Source organism: Triplophysa rosa, linkage group LG18, assembly GCF_024868665.1.
Source record: "Triplophysa rosa linkage group LG18, Trosa_1v2, whole genome shotgun sequence".
NCBI lineage: Eukaryota > Metazoa > Chordata > Actinopteri > Cypriniformes > Nemacheilidae > Triplophysa > Triplophysa rosa.
This window is the reverse complement of record NC_079907.1, coordinates 6,005,012-6,027,227: the sequence shown is the minus strand read 5'-3', so window position 1 is coordinate 6,027,227 and position 22,216 is coordinate 6,005,012. Positions and strand designations below refer to the sequence as shown.

Below are 22,216 nucleotides of genomic sequence, written 5' to 3'. Positions count from 1 at the left end.
AGCATTCAAGTATTGTTAAGCATCACGCAACCACGACAAATTAAAATTACAGATCCAGACACACGGGTTAAAGTTCAGATAGCGGGAAGAGAGTAGAGCAGAGAATCTAGGCTTTTAAGGACTCTACTTGAACAAAATGCATGTGAAAATATAGGCAGAAATACGGTGAAAGCAGGATCTGGTAATGCTGTACATAAAGTTTTTTTTATTTGCTGTATCTTTACTTTTTTCTCTCGCAGGGGATTCGGTTCCTCATAGAAAACGAATTGCTGAAGAACACTTGTGAAGATATTGCCCAATTTCTTTACAAGGGTGAGGGCCTCAACAAGACAGCCATCGGAGATTATCTGGGTGAAAGGTAAATGACAGGAATAGGGATGCTTTGATTTTATGTGACCCAAAACCAGCGCCCGTGAATCTATTATTAACCGCTAACCAGTAAGATTAGATGGTAGTTGAAGTGGAAGTTAAACATATTTGGGATTTTGCTATATCTAGAATCAGAGCTCAAGGGAGGATGACATCATCGATGATAAGCTTGTGTTCGCCGAAAGCCATTACTGTATGAGGATGACTTGTGTCCGTATGAAAGCTTTGGGTTTAGCATTAAGGGTCGGCTTACACATTTATTGATGGACTGAAATTCAATGTCCGTGCCAGGCCATCGGGGACCTATCGAGGCAACGGAAGGTATATGTATGCAGTATGGTGGATATATTTTCCTCCCTGCACCATTGCAGCAATATTAAAGGAATAGTTCACCCAAAAGTAAAAGTTGTGTCATGATTTACTTGCATACTTTGTTTTTCTAAACTGTATCCTTTTTTCCTGTAAAAAATGAAAAGTGATTTTATTTTTTTCTTCATACACTTCTTTTCCATATAGCAGTTTTCATAGTGACTGCATCTGTTAAGCTCCAGAAAGGACAAAACAACATAAAAGAAGTCAGTAATACTTGTGGGTTATATTTTTCTGAAGTCTTGAAGCCTTGCATACATTTGAATGCATTGTTGTGGATGGAAACATGCATGACAGTTCTTTAAAAAAAAAGTCTCATTTTGAGTTTCACAGATACAAATATTTGGGCTTAAAAGAATTTTGGGCGTGCTGTGTTTTGTTTCATTTCAATCAGACATATACGTTTCATATCAGTTTTTCTTAAAATAACCAAATTTTAAGACTTTAAGACTCTCTTGTATGTTTTCATGTGTAATTCCTTACACCAGTCAATACCGCTACACTCCAAATGCACACCCACATAAATGCAAGCACATTATCCTCCGTGTCACCTGAGGAAAATCAATAGGGAATCCTGAGCTCACACACACACACACTGAAGTGTTGCTCCGGCACAGCCAGACTGGATGAAAGAGCGTAGGAGTGCAGAGCTTAATGGACGGACCCCCAAAGTGGGTTAATGCATTCACAGATCATTGATGATATTGACATGCCCCATTTTCTCACTGAAGAAAAGGCCAGTTACACACGATCCGTAAACCCGGTGCTAATCCCCCCATGAGATTTAATGCCCATCTGAGACGTCTGGGATGAGGATCACAGCCGTAATTCCCAGTTCACGCCGTGAACTGTACAAGTTTTCGCAATGGTAGACGTGTTATTCAGTGACACGTACAGTACTGTCGGTGTTATTGCTTGCTATGGTGTATTTGCAGTACCGTATCGATTTCACTCGATTGTTTTCTTGTTTTGCACAATTTTCTGGTATTGACAGCAGCCAAATCTGCACAAATTTCATTTAAATCTTTTATACATGCTATTCTTAGACCACAGAACAAGAGCAGCAGTATTACCTTGCAGTGGTTAAATTTACATTAGAAAACGGTCAGTTCTGGTCCTTGATTCTGATTGGTCGAGCGGAGTTATAAGCCGTTACAAGTGCATTTTATAACAGCTACTTCACGTCGTGCCACAACACCCGTAGTTGTTATCAAATGCACTTTAACCCACTGCTTGTTGGGACTTATTGCTTTATTTTAATGCACATTATACCACATTTTTTGAGCTGACACAAATGAATTCAATGTTGTCTTTATTCCAGGGACGACTTCAATATTCAGGTTCTTCATGCCTTTGTGGAGCTTCACGAATTTACAGACCTCAACCTGGTGCAGGCCCTCAGGTGAATAGATGTGGTTTCATAGATTTCATCAGAATTTAATGTGATACAACACCAGACTGATCTAATACTGTTTAATTGTCCGTATGCAACATCCAGACAGTTTCTTTGGAGTTTTCGGTTACCGGGCGAAGCTCAGAAGATCGATCGTATGATGGAAGCCTTCGCCCAGCGTTACTGTCAATGCAATCCTGGCGTCTTTCAGTCCACAGGTATGTATGTTGAATAACTTGTATTGCAGTGAACTTTTATGATTCTTGGTACAGTCCAAAATGTAATTGTGAGAGTTGGTGTACAAGAAGTGGTATTCATGCACTTTTATGCACATTCTTTGAACATTTGTTGCTGTTGGTTCATCGCTCTCATTTCTGGACAGATACGTGTTACGTACTTTCCTTCGCAATCATCATGTTGAACACAAGCCTGCACAACCCAAACGTGAAGGACAAGCCATCAGCGGAGAGATTCATAGGCATGAACAGGGGCATCAATGATGGGGGAGATCTGCCGGAAGACCTGCTCAGGGTCAGTATCTAAAACGGATCAAAAACAGATACACTGGGACACTTGAATGTATCAAAACACATGTTGCATTAGATGATGAAATGTTCATTTACCCCGCAGAATTTGTATGAAAGCATTAAAAATGAGCCCTTCAAGATACCCGAAGACGACGGAAATGACCTCACGCACACGTTCTTCAACCCGGACCGCGAGGGTTGGCTGCTTAAACTGGGTGAGTGAGTTCACGTATCTGATTGGTGGATATTGAAAAGGCATTGAGCCCTAAATGTGGCTCTGATATTATTATAATAAGTGTTGAATTTAAAGGTTTTATTAATGAGTATAAACCACTGTAAAGAAACTTAAGAGCACACTGGAAAAAAAATCGTACTATGCTCTGGGATAGTTTCACGTCATCTGCTTTCTTCTATTATGGAAAACATGCCATTACCATTTTTTGCTGACATAACTAGCATTTTTTTTTGCATGCCCTATAAATACTTATTGTAGGGCTGTCAAGCGATTAATCGCGATTAATCACATCCAGAATAAAAGTTTGTGTTTACATAATATACTGTATGTCTATATATAGGCTATATGTTATATTAATTGTGTACAGTATTTATAAACACATACACGTATACATATTTAGGAAATATTTACATGTATTTATTTATATTGACCAATAATTAAAAATATATATAAATGTTTATTCATTTTTACATTTTTCTTCAATCTATGTATGCATGTGTATGTTTGTAAATGCAAATGAATATGCACAGTACACAGACATATATTATGTAAACGCAAACGTTTATTTTGAATGCGATTAATCGTTTGACAGTCCTGATATATTGTAAGTGCATTACTGTACAGACTTTCATTTTTAAGACGTAAAGTCATCATTTTGTGGTAATTACAAGCATTTCATAGATGTTGTCAATAGAGCCTAACTGTATATGGGTAGTTGACAGACTAATATGCAAATTTGTTCTATGGTGTGACGGCAAAATGTAGAAAAAAACAATGAAAATAAATCTCTCTTAAGCTGTTTTATATGATAAATATAAATATGAATTATATACAACAATGTAATATTACAAATAAACTGTTTTTTTTATTTTATTTTGCTGTCACACCATAGGACACATGTACGATTTATTCGCCAACTACCCATTTATCGCTGCTGTCATGCAGTGTGAAACCCAATAGTCTCATATCCCAAAGCTAATGTAAAATGGCTGACACAAACCTTCTTATGTATCCACATGCTGCTCACATCACAGATCTTTAAAGCTTTAGACCAGCCTCATGCACTCACACAGACACACAAGTATTTTACCACAGCCTTTGTTTTGATATTTAATTTCCTTTTGTTTTCTTTCTTCCACGTTTGTTTGTTTGGTTTGACGTTTGTGTTTCTTCAGGAGGTATGTACACTGGTTTTCTTTAGCTAGTCTATTAAGCTGCTGTATGCTTCCAGTTGCTTTGTGCTTTCTTCATTTGCACCTTTTCTTTGTTTCATTTAACAGATATTTCATTTCATAAAAATGAAAATGGTTTTACGTCTGAGTCATTGTTTGTTCATTTGAACTGGTTTGACATTTGCTGCGTTGTTGTGCTGCGCTCACAATGGGCTTGTGATGTTTGTGAGACACTTACGGTCCGCTTTCTGCGTTGCCATGGAGTCGACGGTGTTAGTTAAACTTGGGATGTTTCATTGGTCTCTGCTGCACCCGTGTGATCAGTTGAAGTAATGCAGCTCTCCAGTCTTCACATGCTATGGACGCAAATGTGCTCGCTTATTGATTTGTACATTTTGATAGAACTTAATAAAACAAATAAGCAAGAAAACTGGAAGAGTGGAAACCTTAATGTAAGCAAAATTGTTTGTGAGATGAGTTTTTTTTTTTAAAGCTATTTGATAACTTGCATTTTGTTTTCTAGGCAATAAAAGATTGACATAGATATTTATTTATCGGTGAAGAACACTAATTTTTTACAAAATGTTTTTGTTCTCTTGTTACTTTTGCTCTTACCACGAAGACGACGAAAAAGAATCATTTGGAAACTTACGAAACGACTTAAAGGGATAGTTCACCCTAAAATGAAATTCGGTCATAATTTATTCACCCTCATTTCAAACCTTCTGCAGAACACAAAAGAAGATATTTTGAAGAATGTTGGTAGCTGAACAATATCGCTCCCCATTCTCCTCTATTGTATGAACACAAAACCAATGCAAGTCAATGGGTGTCAGTTAACAACATTCTTCAAAATATCATCTTTTGTGCTCACAAGTTTGACATTTTCATTTCTGGGTGAACGATCACTTTAAAGCACATCAAAGCCATACAGTTTATCATTATGTGCCTTCTCTATGACATTGTCGTTGCTAGTGCCATTCTCTACCAGCTGAGCTACAGAAACACTTTATTTTCTTACTAATGTACTCACTAACATCTGATTCAGTGGGTTTCTTAACATGTATGCTAATGGGGTGTGTTTAGGTGAGACGAATTTTGTGCCATCCATCTGCTAATGTGAGCGTACATGTGTCTGTCTGCTGCTCTGCATCAGTCTTCATCTTGCAAACGTGTCTCTGCTCTCCAAATTCATCAGAGTTACCAATACGCTTTCTAAACAATGACATCATCAGTATGCTTGTATCTGACCCACAGGGGGACGTGTGAAAACGTGGAAGAGGAGATGGTTCATTTTGACGGACAACTGTCTCTATTACTTTGAGTACACCACGGTATGTTAACCTGTTTTGGTGATGTTAAATGGATGAATGGATTTCATGCCGGCACTATGTCAAATATAAGCCATCTTTTGTGTTTACCACCGTAACGTGTTTGATTTGCTCTGTTAAAAGGATAAAGAGCCAAGAGGGATCATTCCTCTGGAAAATCTCAGTATTAGGGAAGTGGAGGACTCCAAGAAGCCAGTAAGATCTCTTTCCTCTCATCTTCATCTTATGCTCTCATGAATTTCTTACAAGGCCAGTGATCCAGTGATGAAGTAGTGAGATTGACATGAATGACTGCGTTTTATTATTTGTAGTGGTGGTGCTTTTCTGGAAATGTACCTGATAGTTTCCATGAAAAAATCCCTTCTGGGAGTTTATAGTTGCGATGACATTCCTGCTGTTTTTTCAAAAATGTCTTTAACCATGAAAGCTTGACGTCATAACAGTACTTGGAGTGATTTGACTCCGTATAAACCTCTTCATTTTCTCTTTGCCCAGAATTGCTTTGAACTCTTCATCCCTGACAACAAGGATCAGGTCATAAAAGCGTGTAAAACCGAAGCAGACGGACGGGTTGTGGAGGGAAATCACACCTTCTACCGCATCTCAGCCCCGACCACAGAGGAGAAGGAGGAGTGGATGAACAGCATCAAGTAGGTTCTTACACAGCCAGACATTTCTAAAGATTCCAAAAATCTGAGGATTTGTTTAATGTTGTACTTTCTAGATGCTTTTCACGTTATTTTGTGACCTCAACACTTTGTGACCTAATACTCTTTGCAACGAATGTATAGAACATATTTCGCATTGTTTGAAGAAGATCTGATTAATCGTTTCATCATCAGACACGCAATAATTACATTCAGTAATTAACAGATATATTGATTATCATAATAATTGGAGCCCTAGATTCAGCTAAATGTTTTTTAATGATCTAAACATGCTGCATTTTTTGAGCTATAACACGTGTACTTTTTCTGTGTTTTTCAGGGCTGCCATAAGCAGAGATCCTTTCTATGAAATGCTTGCTGCCCGGAAAAAGAAAGCCTCATCTTTGAAGAGACAGTAGGACCTCTTATACTGTATTTGAACATGGATATTCAAGGCCATGAACAGGATCTTTGTACATGGACCTGAAGAAGGAAAAGGGCAAATGAAACGCGAAAGCCATAACGTTGGATCGGACCGTTTTTCTCAGGAATGACCTTGAGTTTTGAAGTTTATCAGAGCAAGTATTCTGCGAAGTTGCGTTACAATTATACGTTTAATGCTTTCAAGAACTGCACATGGAAAGAATACTCGTGCACATCATCACAAATCAGCAGGTCTGAGTGAATGTGGCATCTCATTAACCTTTTATAAGCTTGCTGCAGACACGACTGTTTCTCTTTGTGCTTTGATACATATACAAATGCTTCATGTGCACCTATTTTTACACTGCTATGTAAATTTCTGGGAAGGCTTGGTCCCTGGTTTGTTAGAGACTGTCTGACGGCATCGTGTTTGTACATTTATTTTTTTGTTTTTAAATTTGCCAAAGTTTGTCATTTTGTCCCACTCCCGTGTGATAATTAACACCGCTGTAATGAGTGTTTTTCTGATCCATGAATTGAAAATTATAGTTTAATTTTGGTGCTGTTTATTTGGCTTAAACAGTTATTTAAGAGTAGTGCTGTACCGCTCTTCACTTATCTCATAGGTGGCCTTGAAAGACTGTGAAAATTGAAAAAATATCTTTAGTATGCTTCATATTTATGAAACAATGTAAACGCTGTTACAGAATCGAACTACTGATTTAAACGTTTATTTTTCTTAGGTTTTGTATTTTGCCACCTTTAAATGTATTTCTTAAATTAATGTATATGTAAGCCCCCCCCAAACAAAACAAAACACACACACTTTTTTCTTATATGCACTGATAATTTAAGTCTCTCAATTACTAATGTATCAATGCTGTACATATTTAAACATATAGTTTGTTTTTATTTTTTAATGTCAAAATATACTTTGTGCAAAAGTATGGAGTAAAGAAAAGGTTTTTGCCTGTTAAGTTTATTTCTCCATTGCTGTGTAATCTTGTGCTTAAAATAAAGTTGATATCTTAAGCTTATTGAGCTGCTAAATATTAAATGTTGTGATATTTCCTACTCATAACAGGCAAACTAAATTCTGTTTTTCATTTTATCCCTCAATGTTTCGTTAATTTGTGGTTTCTTGTGTAATATTGCCTGGGATGTTGAATCTGGGTGTGGTTTCCAAGTATATTTCTTGGGAGTTTGCTGCAGAATCAGAAGCTCATCCGTGCAGTTTTAAATGCCATGTGACATGAGTCACTAATTGGAGTTTTATGTTCATTTTCTAGTTCATGGGATGCTTTTTAAAAGTCCTCTTAAAAAAGTCACTGCTTAAACGTATATTTATGCTTTTAAAAGACATTCAACAAAGCAATTAACAGTGCATTCTTCTTCTATATCACATCACTCCCTGAATATCAAATGCATGGCTTTGTTGTTTGGCTACCAATGTTCTTCAAAATATCTTCTGTTGTGTTCTGAAAAGAAAGTCATACAGGTTTGGAATGACATGACAATTTAACACATTTTGTGTTGGTTTTAATTTAACACATTTTGTGTTGGTTTTAATTTAACACATTTTGTGTTGATTGTAATAAAACATTGTGTAGATTATATTTTAACACATTTTGTGTTGATTATATTTTAACACATTTTGTGTTGATTTTAATAAAAAAACATTGTGTTGATTATGATTATATTTTAACACATTATGGCCCGGTTTCACAGACACGGCTTAGCTTAAGCCAGGACTATGCCTTAGTTGAATTAAGCTATTTATGTCACTTTTATGAAAATGCCTTGGAAGAATACGTTACTGGTGTGCATCTTGAGACAAAACAATGGCACTGATATAGTTTAAGATATTCCTGGGCAAGTTATATTCAGTTAAGACAGGTCACACATTCATTTTAGTCTGGGACTAGTCTTAAGCCTTGTCTGTGAAACCGGGCCATAATGTGTTAAAATATAATCAACACAAAATGTGTTAAAATATAATCAATCAACACAAAATCAACACACAGGCCCGGTTCATAGACAAGACTTAGCCGAAGTCGCTTTTATGAAAATGCCTTAGAAACAACATAACCGATTTGCATCTTGAGACAAAACAATGGCACTTACATATTTTAAGATATGTCAGGGCAAGATATTTTCAGTTAAGACAGCTCAAAATTCCTTTTAGTCTGGGACTAGCCTTAAGCCTTGTCTGTGAAACCGGGGCTATGTGTTGATTATATTTTAACACATTTTGTGTTGATTTTAATAAAAAAACATTGTGTAGATTGATTATATTTTAACACATGATGTGTTGATTATATTTTAACACATTATGTGTTGATTTTAATAAAAAAACATTGTGTAGATTGATTATATTTTAACACATTATGTGTTGATTATATTTTAACATGTTATGTGTTGATTGTGTTGATTATATTTTAACATGTTATGTGTTGATTAGATTTTAACACGCTATGTGTTGATTTTAATTTAACACATAAGTGCAACTTTGTCATGTCAGATATGGTTTGTTCTAACTTGACCAAAAACAAGTGAATTCGTTTAAACAACATACAGTACATCCACACATTCCCATGTGACATAAATTTACTCAGCCACATGTTAGACTTTTTATTCTTAAAAACATTTGTACATTACATTGGCAAAATAAACCTTAAAGTACAGAGTATTTTTTCAGTTTGGTAGGAGACTTGTGCGTAATAACACATACACTCTTAAAATGGATGCATTCATTTTAACACATTGTTTGTACCACATGAAAGTGTTGTCATTAACTGATCACAAAATGTGTTGTTTTTAACACATCTGTTTTATACCTTTAAGGCTTTCTTTCTTATCATTTGTCATTCTTATTTAAAACCAACACAGCACCTCAACTTTTTCAAACAAGCTCTGGAAGTGATGTTGAAATAAGACATATTCCAGCTAAGGGCAACGTAACACAGTCATGAAAATGCTACAACTGAATTCAGAGGTTCTCTAGTACATTGCAGGCATTTTGTTTTAAGGGAAAAGTCTGGTCAGGATCTGAATCTTTTAAAATCCAAGTTCCAGTAATAATTCATGAAATCTGATTGCTCATTTTAATATAAAACAAAATCCTCCAGGGGAGCAAATGTGCAGTTATAAAGACAAGCTTTATAAGGAATGGAGAGTCAAGGCAGATGGTCTGTCCATAACCAGGGAAAAAATGAAATCTCAGAAAATATTAATATTTTAAATAAGAATGAGGTAACTAAAGGTGAACTTGCTGAAATGTGTGTTCATGTGCACTTCAGAGCCCCCTGAGATGAACTTTATTCTCACTTACTGTGTCTTTCATATGAAGTAACGTCTGATATTCCCAACAAAAGATAACAAGGTTAAAAAAAACTATTACGGGTTGGGGTTTTGTAGAACAGATTAAAGATTAGTCCAGTGACAAGACACCAAACAAAATGTTAAATTAAGTAAAACAGGTACAATAAATGTTATGATCACTTACATTAGATGCACTGCACATCAAACCAAGGGTTCATATCTGCCATACTGTTTGTAAATACATGTCAGTCACATGACCCTGCAGTAAATATTCTACTGAGCAGCTCATGTATGTTGCTTGACATGAGTGACAAAGAAGTTGAAAAGTCAAATGGTCGCTAATAGACTCAATGAGCTGATAGCTGCAAGGCCAGGCATGCTTTTCAATCCATCCTCGTAGACTGCCAGTAAACTGTGAATATTTACAAACGGCTGTGTATACTGTAAAATACACAAGCGTGGGCTCGCCTTCATCTGGACCATTAATCTGCGAACACACAAAAAAGATGAATGGATGCCTTTCAGCATACAGATAATAGGCGGTAAATCCTAATTTGTATTAAATTTATATTTAGTCAGATTTTAAACATACATCATCAAAATCAAAAACCTTTCTACAGTATACTTTATATATTTATATTTGATGAAAAATACTTTTTTCCACATTGTCTGTAGAGGATATAAGTGGAGCTTGCAAATATGGTACAATTCATTTTTCTCTGCCAAACATTGAGGCAAAATATAATAAGAATTCAATGGTTCCCATTGTAGTGTACTTGAATAATCACAAGGGGGCAGACCGAGCACTTACAGAAGAAAGTAAAATTATCTTTCATTGAAAGTTGAACTGTTTGTTTACAATGTTGGATTGCCATAATTTGCTGTTGTGGTAGAAAGCATTTCTTTTAGTTAGCAACTCGTGTTATGTAGGTTTCTTTTTACATTGATAATTTTCCCAAATCCTAATTACCTCGATTGAAACGATCGGAAATGGGGATTTCTCAGATTCCAAAAAGATAATATAGGAAGAAACTAAAATCACACGATGAGTGATGCAAACACAACAAAAACGTTACTTTTTTCTTGCCAGGTGACATTTATGGCAAATGCCTTTTATATAAGTTTTACTTATTTGTTTGTTTGTTTTGCATATTTACACAATTGCCCAGTTTGATCTAAAAGCGTAAAGGGAAAAATAAAAAAATGATGAGTTTATTTCCAAAAACAAATAAATCCGTTTTTTTTAAATCATGATTTTATTAAGTTATGTTTTTGTTGTGTTTTATTGTGTCAGTTAGCTTTATTTAACTCAAGTTTAATTGATATTCATTGGAATGCACAATAAAAACATGATTTTTTCTGTTTTTGCAAATAACCTCTTCAAACAATAATACTGTATAAATAAATAAATAAGAAATATACAAATCCAGACATTTAGCATGAGAGATACAGAGCATGTTAGCAATCACATGAAGTAAAGTGGACGAATCGTAGAAGCAAAGAGAAAAACGTGCGTTACAGACTCCAGATGTTAGTTCTGAAGGGTTTGTGGAGGTCACAGGCAGTGCGGCTGTAATCTGCTGAGCAGTCTGTGCCGAACATCTCAGTGGTTAGGATTATGCTGTGGTCTGGCCATGCTAACTCCACATTGGGTTGTGTGATGAGGATTTGGGATGCAGGAACCACTGGAGTGACAATGTGAATTCTTAAGAACCCGCTGTCTGATGGACTGAGGTTTGCATAGCCATCTTCGGGGAAAGTCTGACTATACTAAGCGCAAGAGCGCCAAGTCATCCGTTCAGAATTGGAATAAAATGCTGAATGCTGATTTTTTTGTTTCAGGCTTCGACCCTGAAAGCGCTTCATGTAAAAAGCTCATTTATGCTTCACAGAACTAAAACGGACATAATAGCATCAACCCCATTACCAAGGAAATAATAACCCAAATATAAAAAGTCTAATCATTTTCTCACCCACATTTCATTCAATTTCGTTTATTATGAAGTTCAAAGGAATTTTTAGTTGAATTTGAGGATCATTTTTTATGATGCTTTGTTGACTCTGGTCACCATCGACTTTCAACAAAATAAGAAATGGCATGTTTAGAACAACATGAGGGCTAGAAAACAAAAAATGTCATCCGTGTAAGCTTTCACTTAACCTTAACTGTAGAATGTCTGGTTTTCTACAGCAAAGGATTACAAGTAGTTTTAGAGGTATTGCAGCAACCAACCTTCCTCAGATAGTGAGAGATGTGTCAACCCCGTCCTCCAGTCTCTCAGAAGAAGTTTTTGATAAGTGGAGTAACCAGTTTAACCCATAACTTAACATATCGGTCAGGCTGATTAAACGTTGACCTTGAAACTTCTGTAGATCTTTGATACAACATCTCCTGTTCCTAAAGAAAACAGAAAACAAGATTTCACGTGTGCAGAGTTTTGAAACATGTTAAAATACATATCTGTCTATGTGATGTACTGTAGATGTATGTTACGTCACCTCACATTCTGTTAGTTCTGTAAAGGTTTCTGTAGTTCTAATATTACCTGATCTGATCTTTCACCACCTGATAAGGGTGGATTATCGGAATCTCGCAGTATAAAACTATAAAAATGAATCACATTCTCAGTTATTCAGACTTTATTGTGACCTATATAAAAGTTCCCAGAACAAGCGGTAAAGATAAATGGCTTCAATTTAATCTTTACATGTAATTCAATTGAAGGTATGAAAAGGACAAAGAGTCCCTTTTGAATATCACATATTATTACACGCCTATTAGTGAAATACTTGACTTTGTTTGGTCCGTTGTGACATCATGCGGAAAATATGTTCGTACCATGACTGCTAAATAGTATAATTAACTAGTTTTCTAGACGCCTAATTTTCTACACCAATTCACGCGTCCCAAATGACTGCAGTCTTTTTCTTCTCACCTAATTAAATAAATCAATATTTCATGTGCATTTATTAAATTGTTAAGTATTCATGTACAGTAATAATGTACAGTCTGCATTCATTATTTAAAGATGAACCCCGACAGGGTGATCAGGACCCCAATATAGAGCAGATGGGGTTTTATCATCCAATGAAATATTTTATTTTAACCACTGAATGCTCCAACTGACCAGGAATCAAGAGACCGAATCAAAATACAAAAACCAAATTATTTCGAAATCATAATTCGTCATTAACTGGAACCACAGATGATGTCAAACCTGTTGCAGCTGGACCTGAAGTTCCTCATTCTCCGTTACTATGGCAATCTGAGCCTCCAGATCTCTGTGCACAGAGCGATACCCGAAATTTGGGGAGCCAATAAGAGTGAGACACGGGCGGTCTCTTCTTCCGACATAATACCACAACCCTAGGAAATAAGAAATGAGAACATTTTAAATATTTGATCAGGATGATTATCACAGAAACACTACATAATACTGGAAACTGGCTTCAAATGACTTCTAGTATTCAAAATAATACTATATGCCAGCAAAGAAAAGGACATCATTTCAAGGAAAACCTTTATTTTCTTATCACTCATTTTTGTATCCTGTGATGTCATGATGTAACCAAAGGCGTCAGCAAACTGCTGCGTTCCAATTCCGCTGTTTCAGCTCAGGTGACATTGTTATACGAGTTTAAAAAGGTGTAGCGTCTGTTAAAAGTGTCACTTACAAGCAACACCCTAAATAGTTTTAAAGCAGTTCCGCATCACTGGTTCACCATACTCATAAAACAACAACTTATTTTTTACAATAACCTAACTCATGTTCTATTAATAAACATGCAACCACTTTTAATAACTGACAAGAGAAGCCACCCAGGCCTGAGGTAGTGATCTTGTTGACTGAAGTTTTGAATCAGGTAACACAACTGCCAGGAATACTCCAAAACATAATTCCTGGGGACTTCCTCGTGCACGCAAAACCATCATTAACTTATAGGTGTACAGTTGTGCTCAAAAGTTTACACACCCCTTGCAGAATCTGGAAAAAGCTGAAACTTTTGGAAAAATAAGAGGATTTTTGAAATTTTTTATTTAGTCCTGCCCTGAGCAAGTTATTTCACTAAAGAAATGTTAACATAAAGTTCACACTAAAGAATAATAACAGAGTTTCTAAAAATAGCCCAGGGCAAAAGTTTACGCCCCTGATTCTTAATACTGTATGATGTTACCTAAACAATCAATGACAGTTTTTATGTTTAGTCATAGTTGTTTAAGGGTTTCTTGTTTGTCATGAGTCATTAGACTGTCCACCGATCTTCAAAACAATCACCAATTAGAAGCGTAAAAGTCATGGGTTTGATTCGCACACATGGGCAATTCCAGCATTATGGATGGGACATTTTCGGTCAAAACTTGAAACACAAATTCTCAGAGAATGTATTTATATTGAATCATATGTTCAATATATTGAATCATCTGTTTATATTTTACTGAACCCCTAATGATTTTACTGAACCCCTGATGATTTTACTGAACCCCTGACTCCAGACAATAGAAAAAAATATCAGTCTAAGCACAGGTTTTCTATTTTGAAAGAGAGAAAAATTCATGTGATATGGATGTGACAAAAAGACTACATTGTACTATTTCTGAAAATTAAAATATACAAACCAGAAGCAATAATATCCAACAAATGGAGAAGGGATGNTATCAGTTTTTCTTAAAATAACCAAATTTTAAGACTTTAAGACTCTCTTGTATGTTTTCATGTGTAATTCCTTACACCAGTCAATACCGCTACACTCCAAATGCACACCCACATAAATGCAAGCACATTATCCTCCGTGTCACCTGAGGAAAATCAATAGGGAATCCTGAGCTCACACACACACACACTGAAGTGTTGCTACGGCACAGCCAGACTGGATGAAAGAGCGTAGGAGTGCAGAGCTTAATGGACGGACCCCCAAAGTGGGTTAATGCATTCACAGATCATTGATGATATTGACATGCCCCATTTTCTCACTGAAGAAAAGGCCAGTTACACACGATCCGTAATCCCGGTGCTAATCCCCCCATGAGATTTAATGCCCATCTGAGACGTCTGGGATGAGGATCACAGCCGTAATTCCCAGTTCACGCCGTGAACTGTACAAGTTTTCGCAATGGTAGACGTGTTATTCAGTGACACGTACAGTACTGTCGGTGTTATTGCTTGCTATGGTGTATTTGCAGTACCGTATCGATTTCACTCGATTGTTTTCTTGTTTTGCACAATTTTCTGGTATTGACAGCAGCCAAATCTGCACAAATTTCATTTAAATCTTTTATACATGCTATTCTTAGACCACAGAACAAGAGCAGCAGTATTACCTTGCAGTGGTTAAATTTACATTAGAAAACGGTCAGTTCTGGTCCTTGATTCTAGATTGGCAAATCGAGCGGCAGTTATAAGCCGTTAACAAAGTGCATTTCGATAACCAGCTACTTTCACGTCGGCCACAACGACCCGTAGTTTGTACAAATGCACGTACTTACACTACCCATCTACTTGTTGGTGACTTATGTCGCTCTATCTTTAATGCACCAAAACTATACCACATTTTTTGAGCCTGACACCAAATGAAATTCACATGTGCTTTATCCAGGACAGACTTCAATACTTCAGGTCATTCATCCCTTTGTAGGAGCTTCACGAATTTACAGAACCTCAATCCTCTGGTGCATCCTTCTCAGTGAAATAGAGGGTATATAGATTTCATCAGAATTAATTGATACAACACCAGATCGATGAAGTCAATACCTGATCTAACTGTCCTATGCAACATCCAGACAGTTTCTTGGAGTCTTTCGGTACGCGGCGAAGCTCAGAAAGATTCACCGATATGATGGAAGCCCTTCGCCCAGCGTACTGTCAATGCAATATGGGTTTTACCACAGGTATGTAGTCTGATACCACATATGTATTGATGAATTACTGATTCGTATGCAGTTTTTTGGACAGTCCAAAATGTAAGTGATGAGAGTCTGGATGTCAAAACAAGAATGGTTTCATGCACTTTTTGCACATTCTTGAACATTTGCTTGTGTTTGCTGTTCATCGCTCTTCATGTCTGGACAGAACGTGTTAGTACCCTTCCAATACATCACTGTTGAACACAAAGCCGGCACAACCCAAACCGGTGAAGGACAAGCACACAGCGAATCATAGGCATGACAGGCAAGATGATGGAGATTGCCGAAACCCGCAGAGTCAAAGGTCAAAACAGTATAACTGGAGCATCAAATGGATAGAGAACACATAGAGTACGGTACGCACAAACATCATCATGAATTGCACAAACCAACGTTCCACGACACGAGAATATCACGGACTGAGCGACTAAGCAACAACGTCTCAAGGATTAATATACGCCCCAATATTACACGATGTACACGCCTGATCGTATACAAACAATACCCATTAAGATGGATGAAGAACCCGCCAAGATGTACAAAAAAAAAATGAGCCCTTCAAGATACCGAAGACGTACGGAAAACCTCACGACACAACGTCTTCTGTTCAACCCCGGACCCGAAGGGTGGCTGCCTTATAAACTGGCGGAGTAGTTCACGTATCTGATGTCGAAGTGGATATTGAAAAGGCATTGAGCCCTAAATGTGGCTCTGATATTATTATAATAAGTGTTGAATTTAAAGGTTTTATTAATGAGTATAAACCACTGTAAAGAAACTTAAGAGCACACTGGAAAAAAAATCGTACTATGCTCTGGGATAGTTTCACGTCATCTGCTTTCTTCTATTATGGAAAACATGCCATTACCATTTTTTGCTGACATAACTAGCATTTTTTTTTGCATGCCCTATAAATACTTATTGTAGGGCTGTCAAGCGATTAATCGCGATTAATCACATCCAGAATAAAAGTTTGTGTTTACATAATATACTGTATGTCTATATATAGGCTATATGTTATATTAATTGTGTACAGTATTTATAAACACATACACGTATACATATTTAGGAAATATTTACATGTATTTATTTATATTGACCAATAATTAAAAATATATATAAATGTTTATTCATTTTTACATTTTTCTTCAATCTATGTATGCATGTGTATGTTTGTAAATGCAAATGAATATGCACAGTACACAGACATATATTATGTAAACGCAAACGTTTATTTTGAATGCGATTAATCGTTTGACAGTCCTGATATATTGTAAGTGCATTACTGTACAGACTTTCATTTTTAAGACGTAAAGTCATCATTTTGTGGTAATTACAAGCATTTCATAGATGTTGTCAATAGAGCCTAACTGTATATGGGTAGTTGACAGACTAATATGCAAATTTGTTCTATGGTGTGACGGCAAAATGTAGAAAAAAACAATGAAAATAAATCTCTCTTAAGCTGTTTTATATGATAAATATAAATATGAATTATATACAACAATGTAATATTACAAATAAACTGTTTTTTTTATTTTATTTTGCTGTCACACCATAGGACACATGTACGATTTATTCGCCAACTACCCATTTATCGCTGCTGTCATGCAGTGTGAAACCCAATAGTCTCATATCCCAAAGCTAATGTAAAATGGCTGACACAAACCTTCTTATGTATCCACATGCTGCTCACATCACAGATCTTTAAAGCTTTAGACCAGCCTCATGCACTCACACAGACACACAAGTATTTTACCACAGCCTTTGTTTTGATATTTAATTTCCTTTTGTTTTCTTTCTTCCACGTTTGTTTGTTTGGTTTGACGTTTGTGTTTCTTCAGGAGGTATGTACACTGGTTTTCTTTAGCTAGTCTATTAAGCTGCTGTATGCTTCCAGTTGCTTTGTGCTTTCTTCATTTGCACCTTTTCTTTGTTTCATTTAACAGATATTTCATTTCATAAAAATGAAAATGGTTTTACGTCTGAGTCATTGTTTGTTCATTTGAACTGGTTTGACATTTGCTGCGTTGTTGTGCTGCGCTCACAATGGGCTTGTGATGTTTGTGAGACACTTACGGTCCGCTTTCTGCGTTGCCATGGAGTCGACGGTGTTAGTTAAACTTGGGATGTTTCATTGGTCTCTGCTGCACCCGTGTGATCAGTTGAAGTAATGCAGCTCTCCAGTCTTCACATGCTATGGACGCAAATGTGCTCGCTTATTGATTTGTACATTTTGATAGAACTTAATAAAACAAATAAGCAAGAAAACTGGAAGAGTGGAAACCTTAATGTAAGCAAAATTGTTTGTGAGATGAGTTTTTTTTTTTAAAGCTATTTGATAACTTGCATTTTGTTTTCTAGGCAATAAAAGATTGACATAGATATTTATTTATCGGTGAAGAACACTAATTTTTTACAAAATGTTTTTGTTCTCTTGTTACTTTTGCTCTTACCACGAAGACGACGAAAAAGAATCATTTGGAAACTTACGAAACGACTTAAAGGGATAGTTCACCCTAAAATGAAATTCGGTCATAATTTATTTACCCTCATTTCAAACCTTCTGCAGAACACAAAAGAAGATATTTTGAAGAATGTTGGTAGCTGAACAATATCGCTCCCCATTCTCCTCTATTGTATGAACACAAAACCAATGCAAGTCAATGGGTGTCAGTTAACAACATTCTTCAAAATATCATCTTTTGTGCTCACAAGTTTGACATTTTCATTTCTGGGTGAACGATCACTTTAAAGCACATCAAAGCCATACAGTTTATCATTATGTGCCTTCTCTATGACATTGTCGTTGCTAGTGCCATTCTCTACCAGCTGAGCTACAGAAACACTTTATTTTCTTACTAATGTACTCACTAACATCTGATTCAGTGGGTTTCTTAACATGTATGCTAATGGGGTGTGTTTAGGTGAGACGAATTTTGTGCCATCCATCTGCTAATGTGAGCGTACATGTGTCTGTCTGCTGCTCTGCATCAGTCTTCATCTTGCAAACGTGTCTCTGCTCTCCAAATTCATCAGAGTTACCAATACGCTTTCTAAACAATGACATCATCAGTATGCTTGTATCTGACCCACAGGGGGACGTGTGAAAACGTGGAAGAGGAGATGGTTCATTTTGACGGACAACTGTCTCTATTACTTTGAGTACACCACGGTATGTTAACCTGTTTTGGTGATGTTAAATGGATGAATGGATTTCATGCCGGCACTATGTCAAATATAAGCCATCTTTTGTGTTTACCACCGTAACGTGTTTGATTTGCTCTGTTAAAAGGATAAAGAGCCAAGAGGGATCATTCCTCTGGAAAATCTCAGTATTAGGGAAGTGGAGGACTCCAAGAAGCCAGTAAGATCTCTTTCCTCTCATCTTCATCTTATGCTCTCATGAATTTCTTACAAGGCCAGTGATCCAGTGATGAAGTAGTGAGATTGACATGAATGACTGCGTTTTATTATTTGTAGTGGTGGTGCTTTTCTGGAAATGTACCTGATAGTTTCCATGAAAAAATCCCTTCTGGGAGTTTATAGTTGCGATGACATTCCTGCTGTTTTTTCAAAAATGTCTTTAACCATGAAAGCTTGACGTCATAACAGTACTTGGAGTGATTTGACTCCGTATAAACCTCTTCATTTTCTCTTTGCCCAGAATTGCTTTGAACTCTTCATCCCTGACAACAAGGATCAGGTCATAAAAGCGTGTAAAACCGAAGCAGACGGACGGGTTGTGGAGGGAAATCACACCTTCTACCGCATCTCAGCCCCGACCACAGAGGAGAAGGAGGAGTGGATGAACAGCATCAAGTAGGTTCTTACACAGCCAGACATTTCTAAAGATTCCAAAAATCTGAGGATTTGTTTAATGTTGTACTTTCTAGATGCTTTTCACGTTATTTTGTGACCTCAACACTTTGTGACCTAATACTCTTTGCAACGAATGTATAGAACATATTTCGCTTTGTTTGTAGAATATCTGATTAATCGTTTCATCATCAGACACGCAATAATTACATTCAGTAATTAACAGATATATTGATTATCATAATAATTGGAGCCCTAGATTCAGCTAAATGTTTTTTAATGATCTAAACATGCTGCATTTTTTGAGCTATAACACGTGTACTTTTTCTGTGTTTTTCAGGGCTGCCATAAGCAGAGATCCTTTCTATGAAATGCTTGCTGCCCGGAAAAAGAAAGCCTCATCTTTGAAGAGACAGTAGGACCTCTTATACTGTATTTGAACATGGATATTCAAGGCCATGAACAGGATCTTTGTACATGGACCTGAAGAAGGAAAAGGGCAAATGAAACGCGAAAGCCATAACGTTGGATCGGACCGTTTTTCTCAGGAATGACCTTGAGTTTTGAAGTTTATCAGAGCAAGTATTCTGCGAAGTTGCGTTACAATTATACGTTTAATGCTTTCAAGAACTGCACATGGAAAGAATACTCGTGCACATCATCACAAATCAGCAGGTCTGAGTGAATGTGGCATCTCATTAACCTTTTATAAGCTTGCTGCAGACACGACTGTTTCTCTTTGTGCTTTGATACATATACAAATGCTTCATGTGCACCTATTTTTACACTGCTATGTAAATTTCTGGGAAGGCTTGGTCCCTGGTTTGTTAGAGACTGTCTGACGGCATCGTGTTTGTACATTTATTTTTTTGTTTTTAAATTTGCCAAAGTTTGTCATTTTGTCCCACTCCCGTGTGATAATTAACACCGCTGTAATGAGTGTTTTTCTGATCCATGAATTGAAAATTATAGTTTAATTTTGGTTCTGTTTATTTGGCTTAAACAGTTATTTAAGAGTAGTTCTGTACCGCTCTTCACTTATCTCATAGGTGGCCTTGAAAGACTGTGAAAATTGAAAAAATATCTTTAGTATGCTTCATATTTATGAAACAATGTAAACGCTGTTACAGAATCGAACTACTGATTTAAACGTTTATTTTTCTTAGGTTTTGTATTTTGCCACCTTTAAATGTATTTCTTAAATTAATGTATATGTAAGCCCCCCCCAAACAAAACAAAACACACACACTTTTTTCTTATATGCACTGATAATTTAAGTCTCTCAATTACTAATGTATCAATGCTGTACATATTTAAACATATAGTTTGTTTTTATTTTTTAATGTCAAAATATACTTTGTGCAAAAGTATGGAGTAAAGAAAAGGTTTTTGCCTGTTAAGTTTATTTCTCCATTGCTGTGTAATCTTGTGCTTAAAATAAAGTTGATATCTTAAGCTTATTGAGCTGCTAAATATTAAATGTTGTGATATTTCCTACTCATAACAGGCAAACTAAATTCTGTTTTTCATTTTATCCCTCAATGTTTCGTTAATTTGTGGTTTCTTGTGTAATATTGCCTGGGATGTTGAATCTGGGTGTGGTTTCCAAGTATATTTCTTGGGAGTTTGCTGCAGAATCAGAAGCTCATCCGTGCAGTTTTAAATGCCATGTGACATGAGTCACTAATTGGAGTTTTATGTTCATTTTCTAGTTCATGGGATGCTTTTTAAAAGTCCTCTTAAAAATGTTGAGTCACTGCTTAAACGTATATTTATGCTTTTAAAAGACATTCAACAAAGCAATTAACAGTGCATTCTTCTTCTATATCACATCACTCCCTGAATATCAAATGCATGGCTTTGTTGTTTGGCTACCAATGTTCTTCAAAATATCTTCTGTTGTGTTCTGAAAAGAAAGTCATACAGGTTTGGAATGACATGACAATTTAACACATTTTGTGTTGGTTTTAATTTAACACATTTTGTGTTGGTTTTAATTTAACACATTTTGTGTTGATTGTAATAAAACATTGTGTAGATTATATTTTAACACATTTTGTGTTGATTATATTTTAACACATTTTGTGTTGATTTTAATAAAAAAACATTGTGTTGATTATGATTATATTTTAACACATTATGGCCCGGTTTCACAGACACGGCTTAGCTTAAGCCAGGACTATGCCTTAGTTGAATTAAGCTATTTATGTCACTTTTATGAAAATGCCTTGGAAGAATACGTTACTGGTGTGCATCTTGAGACAAAACAATGGCACTGATATAGTTTAAGATATTCCTGGGCAAGTTATATTCAGTTAAGACAGGTCACACATTCATTTTAGTCTGGGACTAGTCTTAAGCCTTGTCTGTGAAACCGGGCCATAATGTGTTAAAATATAATCAACACAAAATGTGTTAAAATATAATCAATCAACACAAAATCAACACACAGGCCCGGTTCATAGACAAGACTTAGCCGAAGTCGCTTTTATGAAAATGCCTTAGAAACAACATAACCGATTTGCATCTTGAGACAAAACAATGGCACTTACATATTTTAAGATATGTCAGGGCAAGATATTTTCAGTTAAGACAGCTCAAAATTCCTTTTAGTCTGGGAGCTAGCCTTAATGTGGATATTACATTTTTTAAAAACTTTAATTGATATATACCTTGTTGTATTAACACTACTGTGGGATTTCTATGTG

At 36.1% G+C, this 22,216-nt stretch overlaps 1 protein-coding gene and 1 long non-coding RNA gene across 5 annotated transcripts in view; both read left to right on the top strand.

Moving 5' to 3' along the window:
- Positions 1-7,503, top strand: part of cyth1b (cytohesin 1b) — a 49,063-nt gene extending 41,560 nt beyond the window's left edge. For 3 of the 4 annotated variants that reach the window (XM_057358426.1, XM_057358425.1, XM_057358427.1), the window contains exons 5-13: positions 240-358; positions 2,060-2,140; positions 2,237-2,349; positions 2,514-2,662; positions 2,762-2,874; positions 5,321-5,399; positions 5,520-5,591; positions 5,892-6,046; positions 6,384-7,503. In XM_057358426.1, coding sequence (XP_057214409.1) covers positions 240-358; positions 2,060-2,140; positions 2,237-2,349; positions 2,514-2,662; positions 2,762-2,874; positions 5,321-5,399; positions 5,520-5,591; positions 5,892-6,046; positions 6,384-6,462 — 960 coding nt within the window. In that variant the 3' untranslated portion in view covers positions 6,463-7,503. The remainder of the gene's footprint in view (positions 1-239; positions 359-2,059; positions 2,141-2,236; positions 2,350-2,513; positions 2,663-2,761; positions 2,875-5,320; positions 5,400-5,519; positions 5,592-5,891; positions 6,047-6,383) is intronic. The other variant, XM_057358424.1, reaches the window with a different exon arrangement.
- A 10,010-nt stretch (positions 7,504-17,513) lies between these two features.
- Positions 17,514-20,968, top strand: LOC130569121 (uncharacterized). Its single transcript, XR_008964790.1, has 4 exons — positions 17,514-18,864; positions 18,985-19,056; positions 19,357-19,511; positions 19,849-20,968. It is a non-coding gene; the product is annotated as an uncharacterized LOC130569121 (long non-coding RNA).
- Positions 20,969-22,216: the final 1,248 nt, after the last annotated feature.